At 40.3% G+C, this 24,591-nt stretch overlaps 3 protein-coding genes across 7 annotated transcripts; 1 reads left to right on the top strand and 2 right to left on the bottom strand.

The window, feature by feature from the left end:
* Positions 1-736: 736 nt before the first annotated feature.
* On the bottom strand, positions 737-7,934 carry pdp1 (pyruvate dehyrogenase phosphatase catalytic subunit 1). Its single transcript, XM_034874545.1, has 9 exons — positions 7,812-7,934; positions 5,715-5,979; positions 5,462-5,629; positions 5,020-5,231; positions 4,588-4,669; positions 4,114-4,208; positions 3,852-4,020; positions 3,544-3,762; positions 737-2,752 (listed from the first exon to the last, which is right to left on the bottom strand). The coding sequence occupies exons 2-9, from the start codon at positions 5,964-5,966 to the stop codon at positions 2,372-2,374; spliced, it is 1,578 nt and encodes a 525-aa protein (XP_034730436.1). The 5' UTR covers positions 5,967-5,979; positions 7,812-7,934; the 3' UTR covers positions 737-2,371.
* A 929-nt stretch (positions 7,935-8,863) lies between these two features.
* On the bottom strand, positions 8,864-18,935 carry tmem67 (transmembrane protein 67). Of its 3 annotated transcripts, none has more exons than XM_034874527.1 (29): positions 18,681-18,935; positions 17,473-17,561; positions 17,252-17,342; positions 17,009-17,108; positions 15,143-15,206; positions 14,957-15,028; positions 14,800-14,862; positions 14,304-14,458; positions 14,065-14,173; positions 13,515-13,601; positions 13,192-13,257; positions 12,947-13,100; positions 12,750-12,870; positions 12,542-12,647; positions 12,045-12,101; positions 11,845-11,943; positions 11,648-11,746; positions 11,438-11,446; positions 11,238-11,324; positions 11,042-11,141; positions 10,804-10,949; positions 10,580-10,720; positions 10,366-10,446; positions 10,161-10,277; positions 9,930-10,046; positions 9,713-9,820; positions 9,465-9,567; positions 9,214-9,356; positions 8,864-9,130 (listed from the first exon to the last, which is right to left on the bottom strand). In XM_034874527.1, the coding sequence occupies exons 1-29, from the start codon at positions 18,883-18,885 to the stop codon at positions 9,050-9,052; spliced, it is 2,970 nt and encodes a 989-aa protein (XP_034730418.1). In that variant the 5' UTR covers positions 18,886-18,935; the 3' UTR covers positions 8,864-9,049. The 3 variants fall into 3 exon arrangements, with proteins under 3 accessions (XP_034730418.1, XP_034730419.1, XP_034730420.1); XM_034874528.1 differs by having other exon boundaries at positions 10,804-10,943; XM_034874529.1 differs by lacking the exon at positions 11,438-11,446 and having other exon boundaries at positions 10,804-10,943.
* Positions 18,936-20,893: 1,958 nt separating this feature from the next.
* Positions 20,894-24,516, top strand: rbm12ba (RNA binding motif protein 12Ba). Of its 3 annotated transcripts, none has more exons than XM_034874542.1 (3): positions 20,894-21,039; positions 22,225-22,438; positions 22,619-24,516. In XM_034874542.1, the coding sequence occupies exon 3, from the start codon at positions 22,645-22,647 to the stop codon at positions 24,355-24,357; it is 1,713 nt and encodes a 570-aa protein (XP_034730433.1). In that variant the 5' UTR covers positions 20,894-21,039; positions 22,225-22,438; positions 22,619-22,644; the 3' UTR covers positions 24,358-24,516. The 3 variants fall into 3 exon arrangements, with proteins under 3 accessions (XP_034730433.1, XP_034730435.1, XP_034730434.1); XM_034874544.1 differs by having other exon boundaries at positions 20,913-21,039; positions 22,237-22,438; XM_034874543.1 differs by lacking the exon at positions 20,894-21,039 and having other exon boundaries at positions 22,136-22,438.
* The last annotated feature ends 75 nt before the right edge of the window (positions 24,517-24,591 follow it).

Raw genomic sequence — 24,591 nt, 5'->3', positions numbered from 1 at the left:
AATTTGCAAATATTAGCAGTGGTGGTGGTAAAGATCTCACATTTTGATTAATATCAAACACCTCATTCACTGCATTCTGGGGAAGTTTCTGCAACAACTTATGGTGTAAATTTCTCTAATTATGTTAAGAAAATCATAATTTGATATTTGGGGGGGGGGGGGGGGGTTGTTCTTCTTCTAATTTTGTATGCACAGTAGTTAAGTAAAGGTACTTTGTCACATCCCACCACTGACCACACACGGCAGTAGCTCCGTCAGTACGAAGTTGGTTGGGAACCGGAGGGTTGCTGGTACGCTCCCCGTAAGGACCAAAGTATGGTGGTGGACTGGTAGCTGGAGAGATACCAATTCACCTACTGGGTACTGCCAAGGTCAAGGTGTCTTGAGCGAGGCACAGAGCCCCCAACTGCTCAGGGTGCCTTTCCAGGGGCAGCCCCCTCTGACATCTCTACATTAGTGCATGTATAGGTTCTGAGCATGTGTGTAATTCAGGTCTGAGTGTAATAACCAAAAAGTGTAAATTGTAATATAGTATACATTATTATGTAACACAGATTGAACTCACTGATGTAAAGTGAGTAGTGACGACTCGCCAGGCGAGGCTGCAGTGATCATCACACCCTGACCTTCCAGGTCGTTGTAAGTTAGCGGGACGTCCTTCTGCTTTTGGGGTGTGGCGTTAACAACCGCCGGCCAGGCGGCCAGCCTGTGCCAACCAAAACACAAAACCACCAAGTGATGTGTATTCAGTGTTTTATTAAACCATTCCATATACAAAATGTAACCCACATAATTTACACATACCACTGTAGATAAAGATGTGTAACATCCCGCAAAAGCTGAAACAATAATCCTTAATATTCAGCTTCTTTCAAATTACATTCTTCTTATTCATTTGGGCCTAAATACACTTGACCACACAGCTACAACCCCGTCATTAGTGTTTAACTGGAGAGTATTAGGAGAGTGCTCCTGTTTTCACCATTGCTGTCATAAGTAATAATAAAAACCCAAACTGTAACATGTTACCCACACTGCTTATTAGCTTTCAGAAAGAAAAAAAACTGCATTGGGCAATGCTGGATGCAAGATGCAAGACGAACTTTGAAAAGCATCCCTTTGATCCCCACAAAGCTTGGAAAAAAACTATACACTTTCACTGTCTGCATACATACATGTTCGAATCTACCTCTGCCACCTATTCAAAGTGGAACTGCATTGTATAAATAGAGAGTAACTCCCTTAATTATTACTTCTAAGTCTACCTGTAGTGGTGCACGGTGCATGTTCAGTCTGTAAATATTTGTTCTGCTCTTTGCTCCAGCCTGTTAAATTCAAAATGAAAACATTCTCTTTTTGGCTTGTGACGCTTATGAATGAAGAAACGTCTATTTCTTTATTCAACTTGTTTCATTTGACAAATTGTAGAGGTATTCAGTATCTAATTAAATATATTCAATTTTGTGTAACAGAATAATTGTTCCTCTTTCTTCCCTATTATCTTGTGACACATGATGTGAAAATGTGTTTTGGGAGTCATTATGGGTGCCACACAGGATGGTAACCACTACACTATAAGTGTTAACTGTCAACTGTAATTTTAGACCCTTATTTTGTTCACCCAATATGGATATAAACACTTTAAAAGCTCACTTAAACTTGACAGACAGTGTTTCACTTGAAATCCAATGGAGTAAACTTCATCATCAGCTCACAGACTGAAGCGTAGACACAGAACAACGTGTATGTTTGGACAGTACTAAAAGTTTCTCCTACGATGACATACACAAAAGGAGTAAAAACAAACAAATGTAACGGTCCAGTCATAACAGATGCAGGAGCAGCCTAGAATATGAGAAATATTGAGCCTGGGATGCAAATACAAAACCAGACAGCAGAGAAAGAGAGTATTGGAGTTAGAATGACCCAGCCCAGTTAGAGTCTACTTCAGAGAAGCCGGTCCAGTCAGTGCTGCATCCACCACGACAGCTTTACCTTTACCCTCTTTGGAATCTCTATCATTTCAACCCTGCTGATCTTTCAGCAGATGAGGAGGTTGAATCTTTTGGCACAAAAATCAGTTTGTAACAGCATCTTATCAACCACGCAGGGAATATCAAACAGTTGCCAGAAGATATGTGTAGCATAAATAGGATTTTATACAAGAGGCTTCGATCCAACGGAGATCAGAACTTCATGGGGAACAGGATCGTCTCTTGTATGGCATACAAACATACAAACTCTTTACTTAAATAAAAGGTCAGATATTTTCTTAATATGGCCTGTTTGTCCACAGAGTGTGCTTTTGTGTAGAGGTTACACAAGTGTGTGTACTCCACAATAAAACACCAGTGAATGGCTTTTGTACAGCTCAGGATTGCCCGTCCTGTCTCTGTGCTCCAATCACGTGAGGGTTGAACTGAGCGATGATGATGGTGATGTCATCACGGTACATGCGAGCCAGCTCTTCGGGCAGGGACAGCATTTTTGACAGCCTCTCGTGGTCCACCGTGCCAAACTCGTTGTTTCCCACCGCGTGACGTATCAGGTGGGTTGCAGAGTTCTGATCCTCAAAAGCCGAAGACATGCGAGCCTTTCTCTCATCAAGCAGGCCCTGCATCTGTCCCAGGGTGACCCTGTAGCCTCCGACTTTGAGGGGCTGGCGCTGGTGCACCCCTGTTAAATACTCCCCCACAATACGAACCACTTCCTGTCTGTGCAGCGTCTCCCAGAGGCCGTCAGAGCCAATCACCTGCAGGCACAGAGAGAAGAGAGTTGGAATCAGAAAACACACAATTATAACTTCAGATTTTCTCACACACACACTTAATTAGGTAGAGTGAGATCAGTAAATGAGCTTTGTTACAAAACCTTCATATTCAATTTGAGAATTACTGCCACTAACAACTCATTTCAAAAAAGGATTTCTACACAAACTCTGTTTTTTTATAATTTAGATTTAAAACAGACACAGCCCTCTCTTTTTAATTGTTCAAAAAAATATTCAAAAGGGTGCGTCTCTTTCTGGAAAACCGTCTTTGAAGAGCATAACATAACAACAGCATGAGTATTTTGTAATTAGGTAATGTTGGAAATTATACTCAGGTATTGTGATCATGGACCCTCCAAGTGGGATTCGCAACAGTAAGATATTATAAGTAATTAGCTGTGAAATTGATAGAATCTTCTGCAGTGTGTAGAAGTGAGAGGCCAAATCACTATCATTGTAGCATTTTGTAGAGGGTAGAAATCTCCTAGCCTGGTTCCAGACGATTACTTCAGTGATAAAAGAAGTCTGGGGGCTTTCCATATCCCATGTTTGGAAAAACAGTTTTCCAGAAAACTTGAATAAGATTACCACAGCTGTAAAGGTTGTCAAAAGCTGATTTACAGAAATTGCAACTTTTACTGCAATATTTTTTAAAAAGTTGAAACTAAATAGTAACTGGGTCTGATTATCAGAGTAGTAATGTTGTTTTGGAAATTATGTTACGCATCACTGTATTTTGGAAACAAATATAGAGAGGATTTGTCTTCTCTCACCATGAAACGATCCTGTGGCCGCAGTTTGTGGTAGGTGATCTCAGGCTCGGCAGTCAGGTAGGGGGGGGTGTGGTAGTTTGGAGGGATAAACTTGGTTTGCTCGTTTTCATGGAGCTGATCAGGTCCAGACTCTAAGACACACTTCTGCAGATCAATACTCCATTTGAACTTTACGTCTCCAAACGCACGTAACGGCATGAGGAGGCCGAGCAACCGGTCCTGGATAAAGAGGACCACACAAAGAGGGAAAGAGTTTTTAATAAATGCTGCAACAACAACCACTTAGAGCAAATTAGTAGGTGTATTACCTGTCGTATAACGGTCTTCCTCTCTGATGGAGGGTGTTCACTTCGTATCCGAGCCACCTCCTCCTCATTCTGGGCGCTGTGGTCATTAGAGAGCGTGTGAGCGCTGAATGAACCATCCTCCTCCTGCACCCCCAACACTGCCCGAGCGTCTCCTGAATTGGCTATAAATCTTTAGGAACAGAAAGAAGAAGAAGCAAGGCTGACAAATATCAGTATATTTAAAATTGGTTATGCAACTAATGCATGTATTTATTCTCCTTACAGGTCTGATCCATCGATGTGAGCCACGCAGGCCGTTGCTCCAGAAAAGGCCACTCTCAGGACCCAGTAGTGCAGGAAAGCGTTCGGGTCTCCAACCTGCATGGCAGAATGACACTGTAAGACTCCAGACAGGATTGGGTACATGGTTCAAAATACATGGAGAGGGAATGACAGCTAAGCTCCTCTTTAATCCATAAAAGTTTAAACTTGGATTCTCCAATTTTTGTTTTTGCACTGCGGCCTTAGGGCAAAGGTGATATAGGTGATATGTATGTTAATGAGACAAGTCAAAACAAATTTAATGACTTGCAATTTAACTCAGACGTGAATACCAATAACAGAAGAGTAAGTAGTCTGGCTCAACGGAAGAACATTGCCAGGATAAGCCTAACAAGCCGGACCGGCTTTGCCCCTCCCCTGCTGCTCTCGGTTTTGCAAGATGCTTTTAGACGTTAAGAACGCAGACATTTTCTACCTGAGCCTCCAGGGAAATGTCATTGTCCAGCCTCTTGAAGGCGTTCAACAAGGCCTCACGGGTGTCTGGAACTTCCCCTGGGCTGAAAACAGAGAGAGAGCAATATGTGTGAAGCACATAGAGAGGATGCCAGAGGTCACGAGCAGATACCGACATCAGCAATATTGGCAAAACAAAAGATTGGCCAGTGTTGGTGTGTGCGTGCTGCTACAAGGTACAGATGGAGATTAAATAAGAAACCAGGAATTCCAATATGAAATGTTAGGAAAAGCCATGAAACCTGACTGCAATTTATAACCTTTTGAAACAGCAGCAGTGTCCTGTTTTTTTGCCAGTGAGGGCACTCCCAGTTGCGATAACATGGTGGTCTTACAGTAGCTAATGAAGAAAACGGCATTTTTGCCAACGTGCATCATCTGCTGGGGATCTCACCTGGTGAGATCTATTAACTCCTGCCAGTAGGTTCGGAGGCTGTTGAAGTAAAGAGTCTGAGCCTCCTTGCTGAAGTAGTCGTTGGGGTGTTTGTGCCACTGCAGAATGGGACTGAGGGCCCTGCCGGCCTCCACAGCTGCCTCGAGCTCACACAGTGTGTTGTGGGGCAGCAGAGACACTGCTATGTAGTAAAACAACCTCTCACTCAGCGCCTGAGAGGAGAGTTGTAAAAAATAATGTTAATGCAACAGGGTACATAGAAAATACAATTAAAATAATAAAAATGATTTGAAATGTGGGAGTTCTAACATCTCATCATTGGATAGGAGATACTATAACGACATTCATAAACAATGAAAGGATCCTCTAAAGAACACATAATATAACACAATACATCTAACACATGTAATACATAACATAGCATACACAGAGTCTGCTTTACCTGTGCACAGGCACAGCCAGCATGGCCATCAAACACACCCAGCAGCATTCCTCGCGTCTGCAGGCATGTGGCTGCACTTCGACGGTCTTCTATAGGAGCGTTAGCCGGCAGCTGATTACTCTCAAAACCCATCACTGATGACACATTCTTTCCATCAAACTCTGGCACCTGGAACCACAACATATAAAAATGGCAAGATGTAAACTTATAAGTTGAGATGGCCAGACACGTTTATATTAATGACCTCACAAACCTTGAAGCTGTACTCGTTGGCTTTCAGAATAGAGTTGACCTGCGGGGGCGATAGGACGTAGCTGCGGAGCACCGAGGTTGTCCGGTAACTTCTTGAGTGCTGGTGGCTCTGCCAGATGTGAGAGGACCGTCTTGAGGCAGGTCTGTGAGAAATGGGTACTAATTGGGACTGGTGTTGTTGGCATGGTAACAGACTGGACGCCAAGACCTTGGCACGAGGCAAACCCCTGAGCAGCTGAGATGTCACAGGCATGGTTGAAGGTGCACTGCAGGAAAATACACAAACACCATAGTTACCACTGATGTTCACCAACCCACTGAAGAGGCATGCATACATACAGAGCTCAGAAAGCAACAGCTGGATGTACTTTTAAGAAGAAGCTTTCATCCGCAGGGAACAGAGTGGTCTCTCTGCACAATTAAGCAAACTTTGTGGAAACAGATGGTTGTTGAGACAGGTTGACAGTAGCAAGGTTTAAATACATAACCAACCCACCACACTTTAAATATTTATATTTTTTACAGTCCAATCTTGGTATTATCACTTTTTAAACTTCATCCCTGTTGGTCACATATTATGTTGGGAATTCACATTAATTCAGAGCAATGGTTTAAACAGCTTGTTGATACCAGTTGTACTGGAGCATTTGATGTCATTCTCTTGTGGTGAAATACAGACATCTAATTGGAAATTTAAGATTTACCAGGTTATTAGACTTATGAAACCTAGCTCAAGGAAGCAGTCTAATAAAAGAGTCCTGCAACAGATCCTACCTCCATGAATGTTGGAATGTATTTTAGTTGAAACCCTTTTAGAGGTTGAACTCTATGATTATTGTGGTGCTGTTGAATTGTATTGCATAATATTTACTGACATGTGTTTCTATTATTTTGTCCACCTCCTTTATATCGATGATGCTAGGCCAAGTAGAAAACACTCAGGTGCATAATGGAATATAGTTCAACAGCACCACAAAACAAGAAACCTAACACCTTGTGTGCAATTTTATTACCTTCATTAAAAAAATAGGATTTTGGGGTTTTAAAAATTGTGCCTAATTAACTGGGAAATTAGTCTATTTCTAAAAGGAATCTGCAAGGAAATGCATTTAGCAAAATTCCATGCATGCACACACCCTACTCAAACATCCTTTGTGTGCACTGCACTCAGTGTGGAAATATTAAACCTAAGGTAATATTGTAATTTTGTTAGACATGCCATATCTTCACACCGAGATATTATAGAGCCTTGTGCACAAATATAGCGACATTAGATGACTTTAGATCATCACAGTTTACTTTTTTGGTTCAGAATAAGTATTAGAAGACAGCACCACCAAATCGTGTACTGGCGTCTGGCTCAAGTTGCAACTCTGCTCTCTTCTCCATTTGTAGGTCAGCAGGGCTAAACATAGCTTTGGCAATAATCCCTGACATTTGGATCTTGAGAAATGTTCTGTCTGATGATCATGACCTACTGAACTGGGCCAAGGCTGCGTATCTACATCCAATCTATTCTCATTGCATAATTTGAGTATAACTGCAGCTGCTCAGAACTCCTTCAAGTCAGTCTGGTTCTGGAGAAAAACGTAGCAGCAAAGGTGATGGCAGCTCAGGTGACTAAAACGTTTTAGTGAAAATGTTCTACAAGTTGACCCCGCTATGTTGGAGTAAGCTGGGCAGCCAAACATCCTCTCAAACTCAAACTGTGTATGAGTCAGACAGATTGGGCCCGCCCGTCCTAGCCTGAGCTCTGCAAGAAAGTTGCCATGTTTGTTGACATCACTAGCCTCCCCTAGAGCTGCAAAGCAAGTCTACAAAACCATAAGCTAACCTCAGAGCAGCTAGCTGAACTTGCAACACAAAACATCAGTCTCAGGTTACCATAATGTGTCACGAAAATTACATTAACAGATAACGCGACCGTTAGCTCTCAGTCACATCTCAGACCAATTCATGCTAATGGTAGCTAGTGGTGTATGGGTTACACCCACCAAATGTCGCTAAACTGCATTATGTCCGCTCACGTAAGACATGACGGCACGAGCTAGAAGACGTAACTGTCAAAAACTGAGTGCAGAGCAAAATTCAGACTCACCTTAACCGAGGGGTCTGAAGAAGTTACTAAAGTTCATGACTTAACACCGACCCCTCCGTTCTGTATCATTCTGGAGCGCCTCACTGTAAAGTCAACGCTGATTGGTTGAGCTCTGACAGCCGCGATGATGTCACGTCAAGCCTCCACGCACGAAAAGAGCCTTTTAAAATCAAAAATATTTGTAATATTGTTATTCTCTTTATTTTATTAGGGAAGTTTCACATCCACAAATCTAAGTTTTCCAAGTCTAAACCTTGTTTTAAATTCCTCCAAATTGAATTTGACACATATATTGAGTCTATTAATTTAATAACTAATAATAAAGCTAGATTTATTTTGGATATATACCCCAATCTATTTAATTAAGTACTTCGGTTCTTACATTTTATACACCTTTGCAAATCTGTCACTATTATTTTTATTTATTTTTTATTTTATTTACTATTGTCTAATTCATATTCTTATTTACCTTGTATTTTTTTTTTTATCAATATTGTTTAAAAGGTCATGTAAGTTGCAATTTTTTCTTGACATGCTCTTATCTCTTTGTTCTGCGTTGTCCATTTGTTTGTATTGTTATTTGTTAATAAATTTATAGAAAAAAAAGAAAAAAAAGAGCCTTTTAAAATCACGGTACGTGAGCCTCAGCTTTTATTATACCACTACAAGCAGATTATTTAAAGAGAGAGAGGTTAATGTTCATTTACAATATTACTGGGAAAAACTTCTCTCTGCAATCTGCAATATTGAAATGCATCTCATCTCAGCACACAGGGATGGAGGAAGAGAGGACACTGTGGCTCTGTAGAACTAGGTACGTTATGTCGGGGTGGGGGGGGGGTATTTCTTTATCTATTCTGGAATACAGAAAGCAATTGAGTATTTGACAATACGCAGTGCTGCCATAAAACAGTGGTCCATAATAACCTAATATATCAAAACATGTTATAGGTATAGGTTTGATGGGATAATGATATCACATGTGAATGCTATGAGTATCATATACATCTGGAGTAGGAATTGGGTTTTATTAAAATTAAAACAAGACCTTCTTCATATCAAAACATTTTAATCAATAAAAACTCATACAAAAACAGAAATGCTCATATTTACATCATGAAACAGCAATAAAAATACTGTATATGTAAAGTACAAAAAAAGCTGTACAAGCTGTGTAACATCTTTAAGAGGAATGTCACTAAACAACACCGACACTACAAATTACTTAGCAGGGAATTTTATATCAAAAATCTCTTATCCACCAGAGTCTTTCTGACAAGGTTCTTCCTTCCGAGAGTGTTACGGATCAAGCGAAATATCTGTATTGAATGAGATGGTGATCAATACATGTTCTTTTTAAGCACAGTGTAGGCAACATAATGTATATACCCCAAATACTGACCATTTGCTGTACGCATGTAAGCACCGCTGCAAGTACAAAGCTCTGAGACCCGAGGTCGACAACACAGAAGAACAAAGTGTCAAAGATCAGCAGCGTTGCCTCATTCCCATAAAACAGCACATCACTAAAGGAGTGGGCCTCGTCTGCAGTTAGAAAAGCAAACAGCAACGTTATGCTCAACAAAGACGTTATCTTCACCCACTTACGTATATAAACAAAGAAGAAATGGAAAGCTAATCAGATGTTATTACCATTGTAAAAGATGCTTTTTTCACTGGGTTCCAGGAACTCCATTCCTATGACCCTCTCAAACATCAGCTTGTCCTTCACTATATAGTCCATGTCTGGATAAGCCTGAGATAAAAAATGCAACATTAGAGACAGAACAAGCTCATTTTAGTTCAATGAAAACAAGTTACATACTTTACAATCTAACAAATAAATTAATATACAATCAAACTCTGCTTGTGTGAGTTTATTTATGGGCATTTGTACTAACATGGTCTATAATGGATCCCAGAAAGTGGTTCATGGTCTGGTAGCCTCTGGCCCTCTGCTCAAACTGATTAGCCGAGAATGCATCCATTGGCCGTGATGGCCCATGCCTCTGGAACACAAAAGACCAGCAACCGTTTAAATTTAAACATGGGGAAGCAACGTTATCTTGGGTTGACAGTTTATAGCTCAATTACAGACACAACAGAGAAAGCACATACACTGTTGATCTGCTCCCGTATCCTGTCATACTGCGACCGCAAGCGGTTGGTGAGAGACACCTGAAAGGTCTGGATCTCTGTGTTGGGAAGTAGTCCTCTCTGACCACACAGGGACTCCTTGAGACAGGAAATGACAGAGAGTAGGAAAGAAAGAACATGGATATAATAATAAATATAAACATACTAATATTAAAACTACTAACACAACATGCAGTCTGTTGGCGTACATACAGATTCTCTATTCAGATTGTTGTTCATTTCCTCCATGTTTGTGTCTGCATGGCCATGTACTGAACGTCCGTGAATGTAGTAGCCAAAACAACGGTGAGATAACAGCAGCACAGAAATCTATATAAAAACATGGACAAAGTACACTTATGTAAAACCTTCTATACAGATACATGGTTTCAAATATAAAATATGAATTGCTGCTTACATTACTGATGGAGCAGAGGTCTACAAACTGACGGATTTTGTCCTCCACAAAGTGCTCATGAAACACAGTGAAGAAAATCACCTGTAGGGAAAAGTGATTATCTTTTAAAGGACATCACCACATTCATTGTGGGTACAGTATTTACCTCATTTCTTAAGATATACAGGAACAGGTGAGGGAAACAGAAGAAAAGACTGAGTGAGGGCAGTTTTACCTGCAGAAGTCCAATGCAGAGCCACAACGTGGCTGCCAGACCATAGCGCAGCATCAGACTGTATGGGGGGATGTATGCCTGTGACGAGCGCTGTAAAGTTGGCCAGGGGTCCCTGAGGGCCAGGTTAGAGAAACCCAACACCTACAAAGTACAGGGTGACATGTTAGCAATGAGGAAAATAAATATTACAGATAATAGTGTATATTTGTTGAAGTAAGATGTACTTCAAGAAAGAAGAGCACAGCAATGATCTGAAAAGTTGGGCTGATCTTGCGGATGGTCTGGATCTCGTTCCATTCATTAGCCACAAAGTAGGTCCTCCAGATGCTGACTGGAGAGGGGTCACGTTTGGGCTTACCGGTAGCTGAAACAGCAGCATGTATGGTGAATTGACTAAAAAACCTGGATAATTAGTTCTTATGAAGTCTGCAAAATATAATCTCAGAGTAACTATGTCTGTACCTTGCACTGTTCTGTTAGCTTTGCTCCGTGGCCTCTCCCAGTCAATAAAGAAAACATCAATTGACACCTGAAGACTCAGCTTGTGGAGAAACTGGAAAGCCTGAATATAAATACACAAAACAATTTTTTTTTTATATAAATAGATGCACACCATCTAGCTTTCAAAAACAATACTGCTGGTCAGTCGGTTTCTAACCTTGAGAGCAAAGGCACAACCAATGTATGTCACAAACTGCTCCTCCTGAGCAGGTAGCGGTAACAGCACTGATACAAACTGTTGAGCCTAAAAGAGACATACACATATGAATCACAGGGAGCAGCCAATACCAATTACACCTAAATCTATGCCTTCAAAAAATGTTCAGGCAAAAAAGGTAAAGAAGGAAAGACACTTGCCTTTAATGTCTAAAGAGTGCAGAGAGGAAAATACAGAAGTCCATGCAAAGACAAAAGAAACACTACTTGTGTGTGGGGAAAGAATCAAGTGTAAAAAACGCGCTCAAAAGAAAAAGCTACAAAATTTAGATAATTGGACAAACATTAAAGACCACTCAAGCATTAAAATCATGAATCCTATAAAAGACGGTCTTGGGTAATTAGACCAACCTTGTACAAGATGAGCCAGTAAAGTCCAGTTCCCACAGTGACGGCAAAGAAAACATTGGCCAGATCTCCAGCATAAAACAAGAAAAACTTCAGCATAGTCTGAGGCAAAAAGAGGGAGAGACTAAAATGACTCCCAAACTTTACACCAACATATGAATTGATGTGGCTTAAATTATGACATGTTAAAGATGCAGTACCTCCACGTCTATGAGTGGTGAGGAAATCCTCCTCTTCCAGCTGACCGTCTTCAGCAGAGAGTAGAGGACGGCCACACCACCCATCACACCAAGAGCAGTCTGAGCACACACAAAAACATCACAGCAAACACAAGAACTTCTCCTTTATCTGTCATATCAGACAACTTAACAAAACATGTTTCATTCATCCTTCTACTCACATCTGTCTTTATGCGAGCCTCATTCTGATCCATCTCATACTCTACAGCAAACGTAATCTAGAAACAGATAAATTCAACAAAGGCATTAGCCAACCTAAAGCTTGTTTTTTTTTAATAAATGAAGACCGCTACTCATTTAGCCATTGTTCTCTGTAATAGAAAGCCTACTTAAAAAAAAAGTCTTACTGCAACTTGTTAGAGATAAAATACACCAGTTGTGCAAGCACCCTAATGAGGTCAATTTTATATCCCATGTAAAATATGGGATATGACCTTGTATCTTCACTTAGGCCCCTTCTATATTCTCCAGCATCACATACTATGACCAACTGCACCAATCATTGTATGGACCAGGCCTCAAGCAAGCTGAACATTGTATTTTCAATTGTAATTTCCCCTTGTGGGATTAATAAAGTACACATTATTGTTATTATAGTGTGTGTGTGTGTGTGTGTGTGTGTGAGTGTGGGTGTGTATACGTGTGTGTGCCTACTCACAGTCACAGTTTGTGTATTGATATCCGTAATAGGAACGTCTTTGTAGGTCACAGTCATTAAAGGGGTAAACACCTGTCCTTCCTGGGTTCTTGGAACCAGCTGAAACCTACAAAATACATGTTTAATCAAAACGTCACAACTTTTTAGGGCAGTAACAAATAGAAGCTTTCCCTTTCTTTCTTTTTTGTCATGGAGGTGAGCACACAACCTTATTTTGACACTGTTGGCTACACGGATGACTTTGGGCAGGGAATCCGTACTCTTCTCTCTTCCACTCAGCGTGTCAACAACAAACATACGCCGAGACAGGTACCAGTTCTTCATGCTCTCTGTACAAAAACAAAATGTATAAAAGCAATGCACACACACACACACACACACAAACTTTAAAAAATAAAACCCCACCTTGGTTGATGAACCGTCCATTGTATTGCTGGTTATAGACTAGTGTGGGCAGAGGGAGAAGTTTTCTGTTCTCTCCTCCTCCGAGATCCATGAACACATCATAGAACATCGGCTCAGGATGGGTACCCAACAGCTCTGCTACTGAAATATCACACTACACACACACATACACACAACTTATACAGCTTTGCATTGCAAGAGCGTGTGTGCACCGTCTCTGAGCTGAAGAAAGAAAAAACACTCACGCTTTCTTGGTAAGCAGTTCCAAAACTGAAGGCTGCTGCCTGCTTGGTGGTTGTTTCTGGACAAAGCTAAAAGAGGAGAAGAGAGGTTGAGTATTTACCAGCCCCCTGTATTTGTATGAACAACTTACCTAATTTAGTCCGTAATATCAACTGAAAAATGTATGTGCGACATGCAATAAAAAAAAGTGGTGGGCAATAATGATTGGGATTTTGCCCTACCACCGCCCTATGCAGGAAAACCAAGCAGTTCTGTACACATGTCCTAATAACTTACAAAGCTAGACTAAATATCCCCTTTTATCATCAGTCCTTTAACATCTTACCTGGAGATTACGTCCTCCTACTTGCTCCCATCTGAGGAACTCTCCTCTAACATTATAGACAGCAGCAAGCAGCTTAATGTCAGTGTTCTGTCAGATAAACAGAATATGTCAAGCTTTTAGTAACATTTCAAGTATATTGCCCAATTTATAGTATCATGAAACGCTGATTTCATTGTGATAACTGGAGGATAAATGAAGTGTATAACGGTTATTATTAAAACTGTTTCTATAAGAATGCCATATTATACTGATCACTCTAAACAAGATAACCATGGAGCCATCGCCTGTCCTTGTGAAAGGCACAGGATATTTCTGGGGGCAGAGCAGGCAGAGATTCCCAGACCGAATGAGATAAACTGACAACATCAATGTTGTTATGACTTTGTATCAACATCCACTTTGTATAAAAAATGTCTGTAGAGAGCTTCCAGCTTCCATTTTCTGTACTATTCTGTAGTGTGGAAACTGTCTCCTTGTGCTCACAAGTAAAAATGAACTTTGATATAACTTTAGTGGTTCCTGTCTATTCTTGATTCTAACAACAACTTACTTTGTTTCTTCCTCTGAAACTGAACCCAATGGGAACAGGATCGGTCTGAAGCACTCGACTGGCCAGTCCTGGTTCGTCTCCATAGTAAAGCCATGGCAGATTAACTCTCCTGGAGACAGAGTAATCAAAGTGCTTACAACAAAACAAAGCAACAGTATAATAGCTGCATAGCTAATTGTATTAATAATTATTCAAAGATTGCACATTGTATAGATATATGCCATGACAGTGTTAGTTACCAGTAGGAAATGTCTTGAGTTGAGCTCAAAGCAGCCCTAGATCTGAAGATGGTGTTGAAGAGACCGCAGGCATCGGTGGAGACGCTGCTTAAGGAGTGCATGTTCATCACACACATGTTCCCAAGAGCCTGACATGCCGTCAGGTTGGAGAAGATCTGTAACCACACCCCTTGTCTTGTTTAATACTAAACTGCCTTGTTGTTTACACAATAGGACAACACTTTTATGCTTATTTATGAGATGCTTTTTGGCAACAATTATGGTTACAATTTTTATGGCTATATTGAATGTAACATAAACAGCTATCACAATTACAACTCCGACAATAAAACAGCTACAACACAACATCCAAAAATCCTAAATATCCTCTTGTGTCAGGATGAGCACATCACTTGTAGCAGTATGTGGCTGTGATCAAAACCAGAACTGTCTTCTTGTGATGTTGGACCAAGAAAAGGATTGTTTTCAAAGAAAACTAAGTAAGACGTGGAATTACAAGGCAGGCTGCTGAGGAGGTGTACAGATTTTTGATGAACCACGCAGACTGGACACTGAACTTCTGCAAGCAAAACAGAGCAGAATAACACAAATCACAAAACATCAAAATAAACACAAATGAAATGAGCATGTGAGAGGGGAAAAGGAAGACTCACCAACTCAGCATAGTTGACACTGGGATTGACATTAGTGGAGAGGCTGCCTGGAGGGAAACATAATCCTTCTGCCTGGAAAATCACATAACAACCATTAATGATGCATGTTTTCTATGAGTATGTTACTCAACGGTGTGTGTATGTGTCTGGAAGAAGGTATGAGGGTAGAGGGTCAGCAGAACTTACCAGGACATTAGGAGGGTTACACAGACAGGAAATGTTACTGAAGGAAGCCTGACATCTCTCACACCTGAAAGACAGTTTTGGAGACTGACCCGACCATTACATACTACAGCGTGTACACAAAAAAGGTCTGGACTATCTGGTCGTTCTTTCTTCACACTCTGACAGCACGACACTAGGGGTGCTATTGGCTGGTTTACACTACACAATTTTAATGCTAAACTTTTTTTTATTGTGTAAATATGTTTGTATACGCCCTACTATACCCTGCTACGCTACACAATTCCCTACTACCCCCTGCGACGTCAAGCTACGCCCTGCAATGCCCTGCTAAGCCCGGCTCCGCCCTCTCTGTCTGAGGTTTCTCCCTAAAAGGAAGTTTGACTCACCACTCAAGGTTTCTTCCTAAAAGGGGTTTTTTCCTCGCCACTGCCGCTCTAAATGCTCGCTCTTATGGGAATTACTGCAATTGTTGGTTCTTAGTAAATTATAGTGTAGTCTAGACTTACTATATCTGTAAAGTGTCTAGAGATAACTCGTTATTATTTGATACTATAAATTTAATTGGATTGAATTTTTCTGTTAGACATACTCATCTGGAATTACTCATGGTAAAAGATCTTATAGTGTGTGAATCCCTGTTGCCGGTCAGTCATGTAGTTTGAAAACCACAAAGACTTTAAGACTCCCGATTCAGTTCACCGTTCAGCAATAGGACGACTTTATAAATCATGTAGTGTGAATTTAGCTTAAGAGAAAGTGCGCAGGCATAAGCCATTTGTGAGAACAAATAAAATCGCAAAATATGTCATGGCAAGAACAAAATTTGTCCTTGCAATAATGACGGTCACGGGCTAGTGCTTATGAGAGGCAGAGAGGGATGAAGATGGGGAATATACAACAACTTTTGACCATAATCCATAAGTCATTAAAGGATTCTGCACATATTTCACTACCTTGTTTGACTGTGTGTTTGCCATGCAGGGGTCCTTATCTGTTAGATAACATACAGACTTTGACTGGAATTATACCCTAAAGAGGATTATTCAGTCTTCTTAACCCTGTGAAGGGTATTTTCAGAAACTCTGATGATTTTGGCAAATTCTAATATTGTTGTCAATTATAACAAATGTAAGCAGTATTTCCAACGTCACGTGACTTTTTTGTATTTAACACATGTTCAGTTACAACTATATCTAAGTAGTATGTAGTTCATTGGTAAATTAACCTGTAGTAGAAAGTACGTTTTAGAACTTGGCTGGAATGTGTGAAAAAGCATTAGCTTACCCATTATGACAAACCTTTAACTCTGTTGTTAAACTATTTCATTTGCCTCATTGATTTGAACAATGAATTGCAAATGCAACTGTGCGTCCCTATTGTTTTGGGATTAGGAGTTGGCATTGGCAGGGCTAATGGCTTGTTACTATGATGCAAAAGGTTTGTTCAGAGGTAAAAACCCTTGTAATTGCCCTGGATGCCTGCAATAATAGACGGCTTGTTTCATTGTTAACATCTGTTGACACTCACGTCTGCTGTTTTGCTGAGGATCATTTGCATTTGTGTTGTGGCTTTTGCATTTTATTTCCATGAATGTTCTGTGTTTTTCTAATTTGCAGTTTGTCGGTATGTGGTTTTTCGGTATGCAGTTTGTTCAACCCATCTCGGCCACCATGATTTTAACTTATGTTGGAGGTAGGATATATTGATATTTCAGTTAGGTAGCTGGAACAGTGTAACTGTGTCAGTTTACTGTTCAAGACTATACCATTTATAAAATGTATAACCTCACATTCCTTCAACTTCTTGAGTGCAAAAAGTGTGTGTAACAGCTGGATGTATCAGTGTTTGTGTTGTATTGATATTTACCTGTCTCCACTGTGGTTTGGTACAGAGAAAGAAGGGGAGTTTCCATTACACTTTTCACAGATGGCCTCCTCCAAAAGGTTTCCATTGACATCTCTCTCCACTAAAAAAACATGTTCAGCCATTTAGACATAAAATATGGAATAGTATTAGGCTATTGTCTCACTGTGTTAAATTTGCTGCAAGCACATCCAAAATTAAAAACTGTTAAAACAATTCAAAAATGATATGTCATAGGTGACTCACCCAGAACATTGCCTGGCGGGCACTGGCACTTCCCCTCATCACTGAGACTGCCTGGACAACGAATACATCCAAACCCACCTGTAGTTACTGACTGTAAAAAGAGACAACTTATCAAGACCACATTGTTACAAATGGTATTTTAAATTGGGAGGGAGATGCATCATCTACGGTATAATGTGAGAAAACAGCATGTAAAGATATTCCAGGTATAGTGCACGTACAGGTTTGTCAGAGGGACATGGCTGACAAGTAATGGAAGCCTTCTCAGTGGTGAGAGTTTGGTATCCATTTTTGCAAATGCAGCTGAGTCCTGCAAAAAGAGGAAAACCAGCGGTAACGTTAGTGGGAACAGAGGCTGTTGTACAGTGTTGACTTCTGAAATATTAGTTAATGAACAAATCTCAGCTGCATGATTCTTCTTGATAGTGTAGTAATAAAAATGGCAACTGCCAATATTTTCCAGCCAATTGACTTATAGATTAATCAAGTCATTGTTTCAGCTCTGATTTTAGTAAAGATAAGAACATCATTATACAACATATTACAAACTGGGAGGTTTGAATTCATAACGTTTACAGAGGGTCGTCGTTTCGGTGGCGTTACGTTACAACACACTACACAGTGCTCGCTGAGACCGATCATCTGTATGTTATTAGTTAAGGAGTACTATAACATCCACTTGCTCTCACATAGTACGTAAATAATAAAAATAAATTATAAAAAATGTCTTTGGTTTATGCATAGCAAACTGAATAGCTTTGGGTGTAGTTGGGCAATTTCATGACATTGCTTTAGAGAACTGTGATAGGCAATTTTCATTATTTTCTAACATTTCATAGACCAAACGATAAGGAATCAATGAAATTTATGAAAAAAATCATTTAGTTTTTGTTTCAAACATATGAAGAGTTTGGGTTGATGCGTGATAGTTGAAACTAGTTTATTGCTTTAAATAGCAGGTGGACTAGTTTAGTACGATAATAAATTAAAATATATATATATATATATATATATATATATTCACATTAATATTGTATATAATTGTATTAATATTAGAATATAGATTCTATGGTTACAGCAGGTATTTTCTTAAATCGCTATTCATCCAAACAACAAACTGTGTGCATCCTGTTTTAGAGAGGATTCTCGCTTTAACGGTTCTGTTTACACTCACGTTAACTAGCGTTAGCTAGCGTTAGCTAATTTCTGGACTGATATCATAGCTTAACGTTAGCTACCGTGTTAGCAATCTGCACCTCGCTGGCTGACTGTTACCCAGCCCATTGTGGTTTCTTTGCGTCGTGAATGGCTGACCACCTCACAGTTAAAGATAATTTGTTTTAAAAGCACGACTAATTACACTTTATTTTGGCATTGTGTTGTCAGAAAATCATTTCTTGTGATGTGGTGTGATGGTAACTTCACCGACCTGTTGTGCTCCGTCGCTGATTTGAACCGCACCTCACACACGAGAGACTCGAGATATCGAAAAACTCTTCCGCACCACAATCTGAAGGAGCCTTAAATGGGATGACAAACTGCTGGCAATTAAGTGGACCTATGTATATTAACAGAAATAATGTTAGGGGCACTTTGTATGCGTTAACAACAGACGGTAGCGTCCCCGTCGCCATGGTAAACAACGGTCTTCCTTTTACCCACAATCCTTATCATTTAGCGTCATGAGTTCTTCTTCTTCTTCTTTATGGTTTATTGAGGGTTGGTAAACCACCTTAAAGGTGCATTATCGCCATCAATTGGACAATACAGGGGGAGAATAGTAATAATAAAAAACAACCAAAGGAAACTACTGAATTTGTCTCAGAAACGTAACACTGTAGTGATACTTCCTGCCTGCTGTTTCTCCCAAAAGTTCAACAAGATCTGCAGAGATGGTTACAGACCAGGGAAATTGAGATATCACCTCTGACAGTGAAGACTATAAGTTTGGTGTTTTTGTTGAAGTTAAGAAGGTAAAGAAGGTTTTGTTCTCAAAAATGTGGGGCTTTTAGGAAAAAATGTTATACATAAATGTAGACATTTTAAGACCAAACCCTCCCTAATCCATTGGAAGAATTACTTAAATAATTAAAGGGAAAAAAATAATGCATTCATCAGTTTCTGGCTGGCACAGCGTCATGGCGTTTTTACCAAATTCATGTCTGTATCTCAGGATTGAGTCTTTCTTTTTTTGGGAGGGGGACTTTTCCGCCTTTAATTTTTGACAGGACACTTAGGTGAGAAATGGGGGGGGGGGGGGGGGGGGGGGGGGGGGGGGGGGGGGGGGGAGACATCTAGGAAATCTTCACAGGCCGGAGTCGAACCCTGGACCTCAACTTTGAAACCTCTAAGTACATGTGCACCTGCTCTACCACTGAGCAACTTGGCAACTTGTCTTTCATTTGAAACTATAATCAAATTAATGAATCTTTAAACCAAGAACATGTGAGTTTATATATATATTTGTAAGTTTGTTTTACTCTAAATAATCACATTTATTTAGAAAAGGTCTTTATCCCTGTCGATGCGTCACACATCGTTAATTTGCTGGTCCCACTGACTGCCTATGTGTAACTATGGAAACTAATGTCTGTGTTATGTTATAATGAGAAAACTAAATATAATTGCGGTAAATCAAACCTATGATACACAAAGCAACTTTCTAAGTCCAAATTGTTTGATTGTTGTAATATGTCAAAAGAGCTGGTTATTCCCTTTTGGGTTAAATTAAGTTTTTTCCGCCTTCAGTCATAAGGGACTTTTGGCAGGAAACGACAGCCTTGCAGGTTGGCTCATTCACTTCCTTTTAACGGAGCACGAACATGTTTGCATAGTCCTTCAAGCGAGACACACACACCTTATGCAACTTGGCATTGCAAGAGAGTGTGTGCACCGTCTCAGCTAAAGAAAGAAAAAACACTCATTCTTCGTTGGTAAGCAGTTCCAAAGCTGAAGGCTGTTGCCTGCCTATGGTTAGTGGACAGTGCCAATTTAAAGGAAGACCCTGGATACAGGTCAATCATCAAGGGAAGATTTACTGAAATTCAACTTTTACTATCACAATGCAGGAACCTTGGTCTCATTGTTCAGTTTTGTTGGGTTCCAGCTCATATAGGTGTTAAAGAGAACAAAGAGGCTGATAAAATTGTGAAAAATAAATGTATAAGAATCCCTTTTTCTACTGAGAAAGGGTGAAGTTAAATCTCAAAGTCTACAAAGATGGAAAACTGACTGGGAGGCAGAGTTTAGTGCTAGAACCTACTGTGAACTACAGAAGAAGGTTACTTTGCCGAGTTTAAACCAAAGTGAAGAAGTGGTCTATACCAGACATTGGGTCACAGAGGATTAAATGCTACCTTGCAAACAACAGGTAAAGTTAATGGCTCATGCATACAATGCCGAGACAAAAAAGACGTAACATTGACATTAGAATGCACTGGCAGGAAATGGAAGGAGACAACTCAATACATGTGATGCTAGAAGAAAAGGGCATGACAAGGGAGAGACTTATAAAGTTTAGTTTTTATGTTTATTTTTGTTTTTTTGGAATTAATTCAGGCCCAGACCATACAGTGTGAAGTTCATAGTATTACATTATCCTGTACAGTTGGTGGCGGAATAATACAAAAGTAGTAATTTGCCAAGAAGAAGAAGCAGTACTGACACTCCCTCCCTCTCTCCCTCCGTCCTTCGCCGTCAAACCGTGTGGAGTTTGGCGAGAGACCAGAGGCGACTACAGGCGGCGAGTGCACATGTTAGAAACATTTTCCGACGGCGACCTGACGACGGTAAGTATGGCAATACACGCGCACACACACACAAGTGATCAAGGAACTACAATTTCAAAATGTAAACATTCATCAACAACGCCAGTTGGACTTTATCTATCAATGCAGGTGGCATCTGTTGGAAGGCCAGATGAAAAAATAACCTGCAGAGAAAAGCAACCCATGGGCCAGACTGCGGCCAGTTAAAATAGATCTTTCTGGTAAATGTTGTGAAAAAAAGTGTCATTTTCTGGCTTATGATTGTTACTATCAGCTAGTTTGCTGAGGAATTGTGTTTTTTATGGTGAGAGTTAGAGTTACCTCCGATGTCTTTTCTGACTCCTCTTTTTATATCTCTTACTCCGTAGCTGAGTTTTCTTGCTAAAATCAGTCACCACCCTTTTCCTGTATACCGGGACTACGTACATACACTGTTCATCTGTTAATTTAGTTAGTCCCAGGACGTCCTTATTTGGTCTACCCATTTCTCCTGGCTGGCAATTCTCTTTCAGTGACTCATAGTCTGTTATACCCAACTTAGTATTTCACAATGAGTTCAACATGTCTTAACATATTTCTTCTCTTCTCTTATTCTTCTCTCTCTCTCTCTCTCTCTCTCTCTCTCTCTCTCTCTCTCACACACTCACTCACTCACTCACTCACTCACTCACTCTCGCACAATCGATGCTATTAAACATCATGATCTCCTTCATTCTGTCTTATTATAATCATACTTTAGTTGATCACATTATAATTGTTACATCTAATACATCACATTTTATACTTCTACACAATCGGTTGGAAAGTAGGCTACCTTGCAGTTCCACGGCTCAGTGAGCAATTGTTTACACATCTGTCCCTTGAGACATGACTGTGAGAGCGTTAGGACCTTAACCAGTTTGACACTTTATTTATGTAGAGTGTTCGAAAGACCGAATTTTTGTGGAGGTAAATGCTTTTTTAAACTTATATACAGGAACTGAAAGGATAAGTGGGATATGATGGTTTTAGTCAAATAGCACGGTGGAAAAAAGACAGTAAAATGTATGAAAACAAATATATAATTTCTGTCAAAAACAGGAGACAATATATTATTTGTCTGAGCTATTAATGCATTGTGATTACTGCTGGGATCGATATCAAATGCTGTGTGTAACCTACATCCACAGTGACCTGCTGACGTCTCTTTACTTGTCCTGACTGTAGCTCGCACTCCAGTCCAGTAGGTGGCGGCAATGCGTCTCAAACACATTCCAGAGCCAATGGACATAAAGGGCGAAAAAAAGCGAACTCTGATGCTGAGCGAGGAGGAGTCAGGGGATTTCCACTTTTCAGCACATTATCACGGCTAACTTGAGACAGGACAACAGCCTCAACAACGCTCGCAAAAACAACCACGTATCTATTGTATCCACGTATGGTGAGTGTTTGAGCGCTTTTAACATTTTCTCTTTTCCATAAGTACCAGTATTCCTGTGTGTTTATGACGCACGTGTGTATTTCCTTGCTGAATATCTCGTGTTAATACTGCAACATACAACACGTGTTGCATTTAATGTTTTTTTTTTTTAATATTTTTTATTATTGTCTTAATTCGCAGAACTCACCTGAACTGATGTGAAAAAAATGACCATAATCCTGCGATTACAAGGCCTCGATTTAAAGGCAGGTATTGAAGACATAAGGACATTCTTTAAATGCCTTCACATTCCTGATGGGGGAGTGTACATCTTGGGAGGAAGTCTCAGAGAGGCTTTTATTGCATTCACCACTGAAAAAGATGCACAGCTTGCCATGCGCTACACTGGACATTTCCTTAAAGGGTCTGTGGTGACTCTACACATAAGCAACATGGAGGAGATGGAGCACAAACTAAAGGCATTATTAAAGAAGAGAAAGAAACCCTCCCCCGGACAGCCTACAGTGATGAAACCTCAGCAATCTCTAGATGCAAATGTGCTGTCTTTGAATGCATGTCCTCCCAATATTGCAAATCTTCAGCCACCTACTGCATGGCCTCTTGATTCCAACACTGCAAATCTGCTACAGCCTCTTCATCCCAATACTTCAAATTTCCAACCTTCCAATGCAAACTCACTTGATTCCAATACTGCCTTTTTTCTTGGAATGTATACGGTCATGCAAGGTCTAAATTCATCCCTTCAAAGAGAAAACAATGAGGCAATGCCAGGAGTTGATGTACCAAGAGCGGAAAACACAGTTTTGTCTGAGGTAAAGACACCAAAGCTAACTATAGACTCAACGCCAGGCTACGTTAGGCTCTTTGGTCTGCCAGCCTCCACTACAAAAGAGGTCATCTGCCATTTCTTCAAAGGGTTGACTGTACAGGAAGCCATAGTGAATGTTGAGTTGGGACGTAGCCATGCCTGCCTTGTGAAGTTTGCAAACATGCAGGATGCATGTGATGCCCTTCTCTTCAACCAACAGTTCCTGGGCCCCATCTGTGTGGACGTAAGACCAGCAACTGAGAAGATGTGGACAAGTGCGTTGCAAGATTGTCTTTTGAAATCTGATGTTGGGGGAAGAGTGAAACCCAAGCAAAACCCTCTTATGGAAAACCACAAAAACGCACAGCTCAAGAGGCGATCTGTCAACCATGATACGGCATCTAAATTACCCAAAAAGCAAAGGCTTGACAGTGACTCTCCAACTATGCAGCACATTGTCATGGTCAGGAATCTACCCAAAACAATGACCAAGACAGAAATTAAAGAATTGTTTGGATGTCCAAACATTGCACACAAAAATGTACTACATCTACTTGACAAGGAAGGCAACAGAACAGACACTGCTTTTCTAATTTTTAAATGCACTGAAGATTACGACTATGCAACGAATCTTACAGGCTGCCATGTGGGCTCTGATGCCATTGTGGTCTCACCAATCACTGAAATGATGATGAGAGACATGATGGCCAAAACCCATTTCAAGAGGTTTAAGCAGTGTCCAAAGATGGAGACAAAAAAGAAACTACACCAAAAGAGGAAATTAAATCCAGTTGAGACACCAAAAGAAGCACCAAGCATGAACCAGGATCCAGCAGCTCAGACATGCTTGTATATCAGAAACATGCCCGCAGATGTACAGAAAAGTCATATAAAATTACTTTTCAGCAAATACAAACTGATGAAGGATAATATCATCTTACTGCATGATAGCAATGGCAACGGTATTGGTGAAGCCGTGGTTCAGTTTAAATCACAAAAGCTTGCTGCACTGGCTCAAAGGCTCCACGGCAGGGACTTCCTGGGCACAAAAGTGCTTCTCACTCGCATAAATGTGAAGCAGATGGAGGACATTTTGACACGGAATGTTTGAGGACGTTCTACAATAATGATCAAATGCAGACTCTGTGCCGACGTCTAACTGTAATTCTCCTTGAAGGTATCAACTTGAGTTGTTTTGTGGGAGTTTTCTACTTATTAAATGTTCAATAAGCCAATTAAGCCTTTCATCAGATTCCCTCTTAACATTCCATACATTTTCAAATAAAAGGTTTATTCCATTTTATGGCTCACTTAACTATTAATTAAATGTCCAGAGATGCTTCTA

Source organism: Etheostoma cragini, chromosome 6, assembly GCF_013103735.1.
Source record: "Etheostoma cragini isolate CJK2018 chromosome 6, CSU_Ecrag_1.0, whole genome shotgun sequence".
In the NCBI taxonomy this organism is placed as follows: Eukaryota; Metazoa; Chordata; class Actinopteri; order Perciformes; family Percidae; genus Etheostoma; species Etheostoma cragini.
The sequence above is the reverse complement of the archived record's forward strand: the minus strand, read 5'-3'. Positions and strand labels throughout refer to the sequence as shown.

What these genes read in the sequence shown, in the direction of transcription:
- pdp1 (XM_034874545.1), bottom strand. Translation starts at nt 5,966, where the DNA reads ATGCCTGTGACATCTCAGCTGCTCAGGGGTTTGCCTCGTGCCAAGGTC. An exon ending in CCAACGAGTACAGCTTCAAG is followed by an intron (nt 5,630 to 5,714) that starts GTTTGTGAGGTC and finishes TTGTGGTTCCAG; the next exon opens with GTGCCAGAGTTTGATGGAAA. An exon ending in ACATTTCCCTGGAGGCTCAG is followed by an intron (nt 4,209 to 4,587) that starts GTAGAAAATGTC and finishes TCTGCCATGCAG; the next exon opens with GTTGGAGACCCGAACGCTTT.
- tmem67 (XM_034874527.1), bottom strand. Translation starts at nt 18,885, where the DNA reads ATGGCGACGGGGACGCTACCGTCTGTTGTTAACGCATACAAAGTGCCC. An exon ending in TCAATACACAAACTGTGACT is followed by an intron (nt 12,102 to 12,541) that starts GTGAGTAGGCAC and finishes ATCTGTTTCTAG; the next exon opens with ATTACGTTTGCTGTAGAGTA. An exon ending in AAAAAGCATCTTTTACAATG is followed by an intron (nt 9,357 to 9,464) that starts GTAATAACATCT and finishes TTCTAACTGCAG; the next exon opens with ACGAGGCCCACTCCTTTAGT.
- rbm12ba (XM_034874542.1), top strand. Translation starts at nt 22,645, where the DNA reads ATGACCATAATCCTGCGATTACAAGGCCTCGATTTAAAGGCAGGTATT.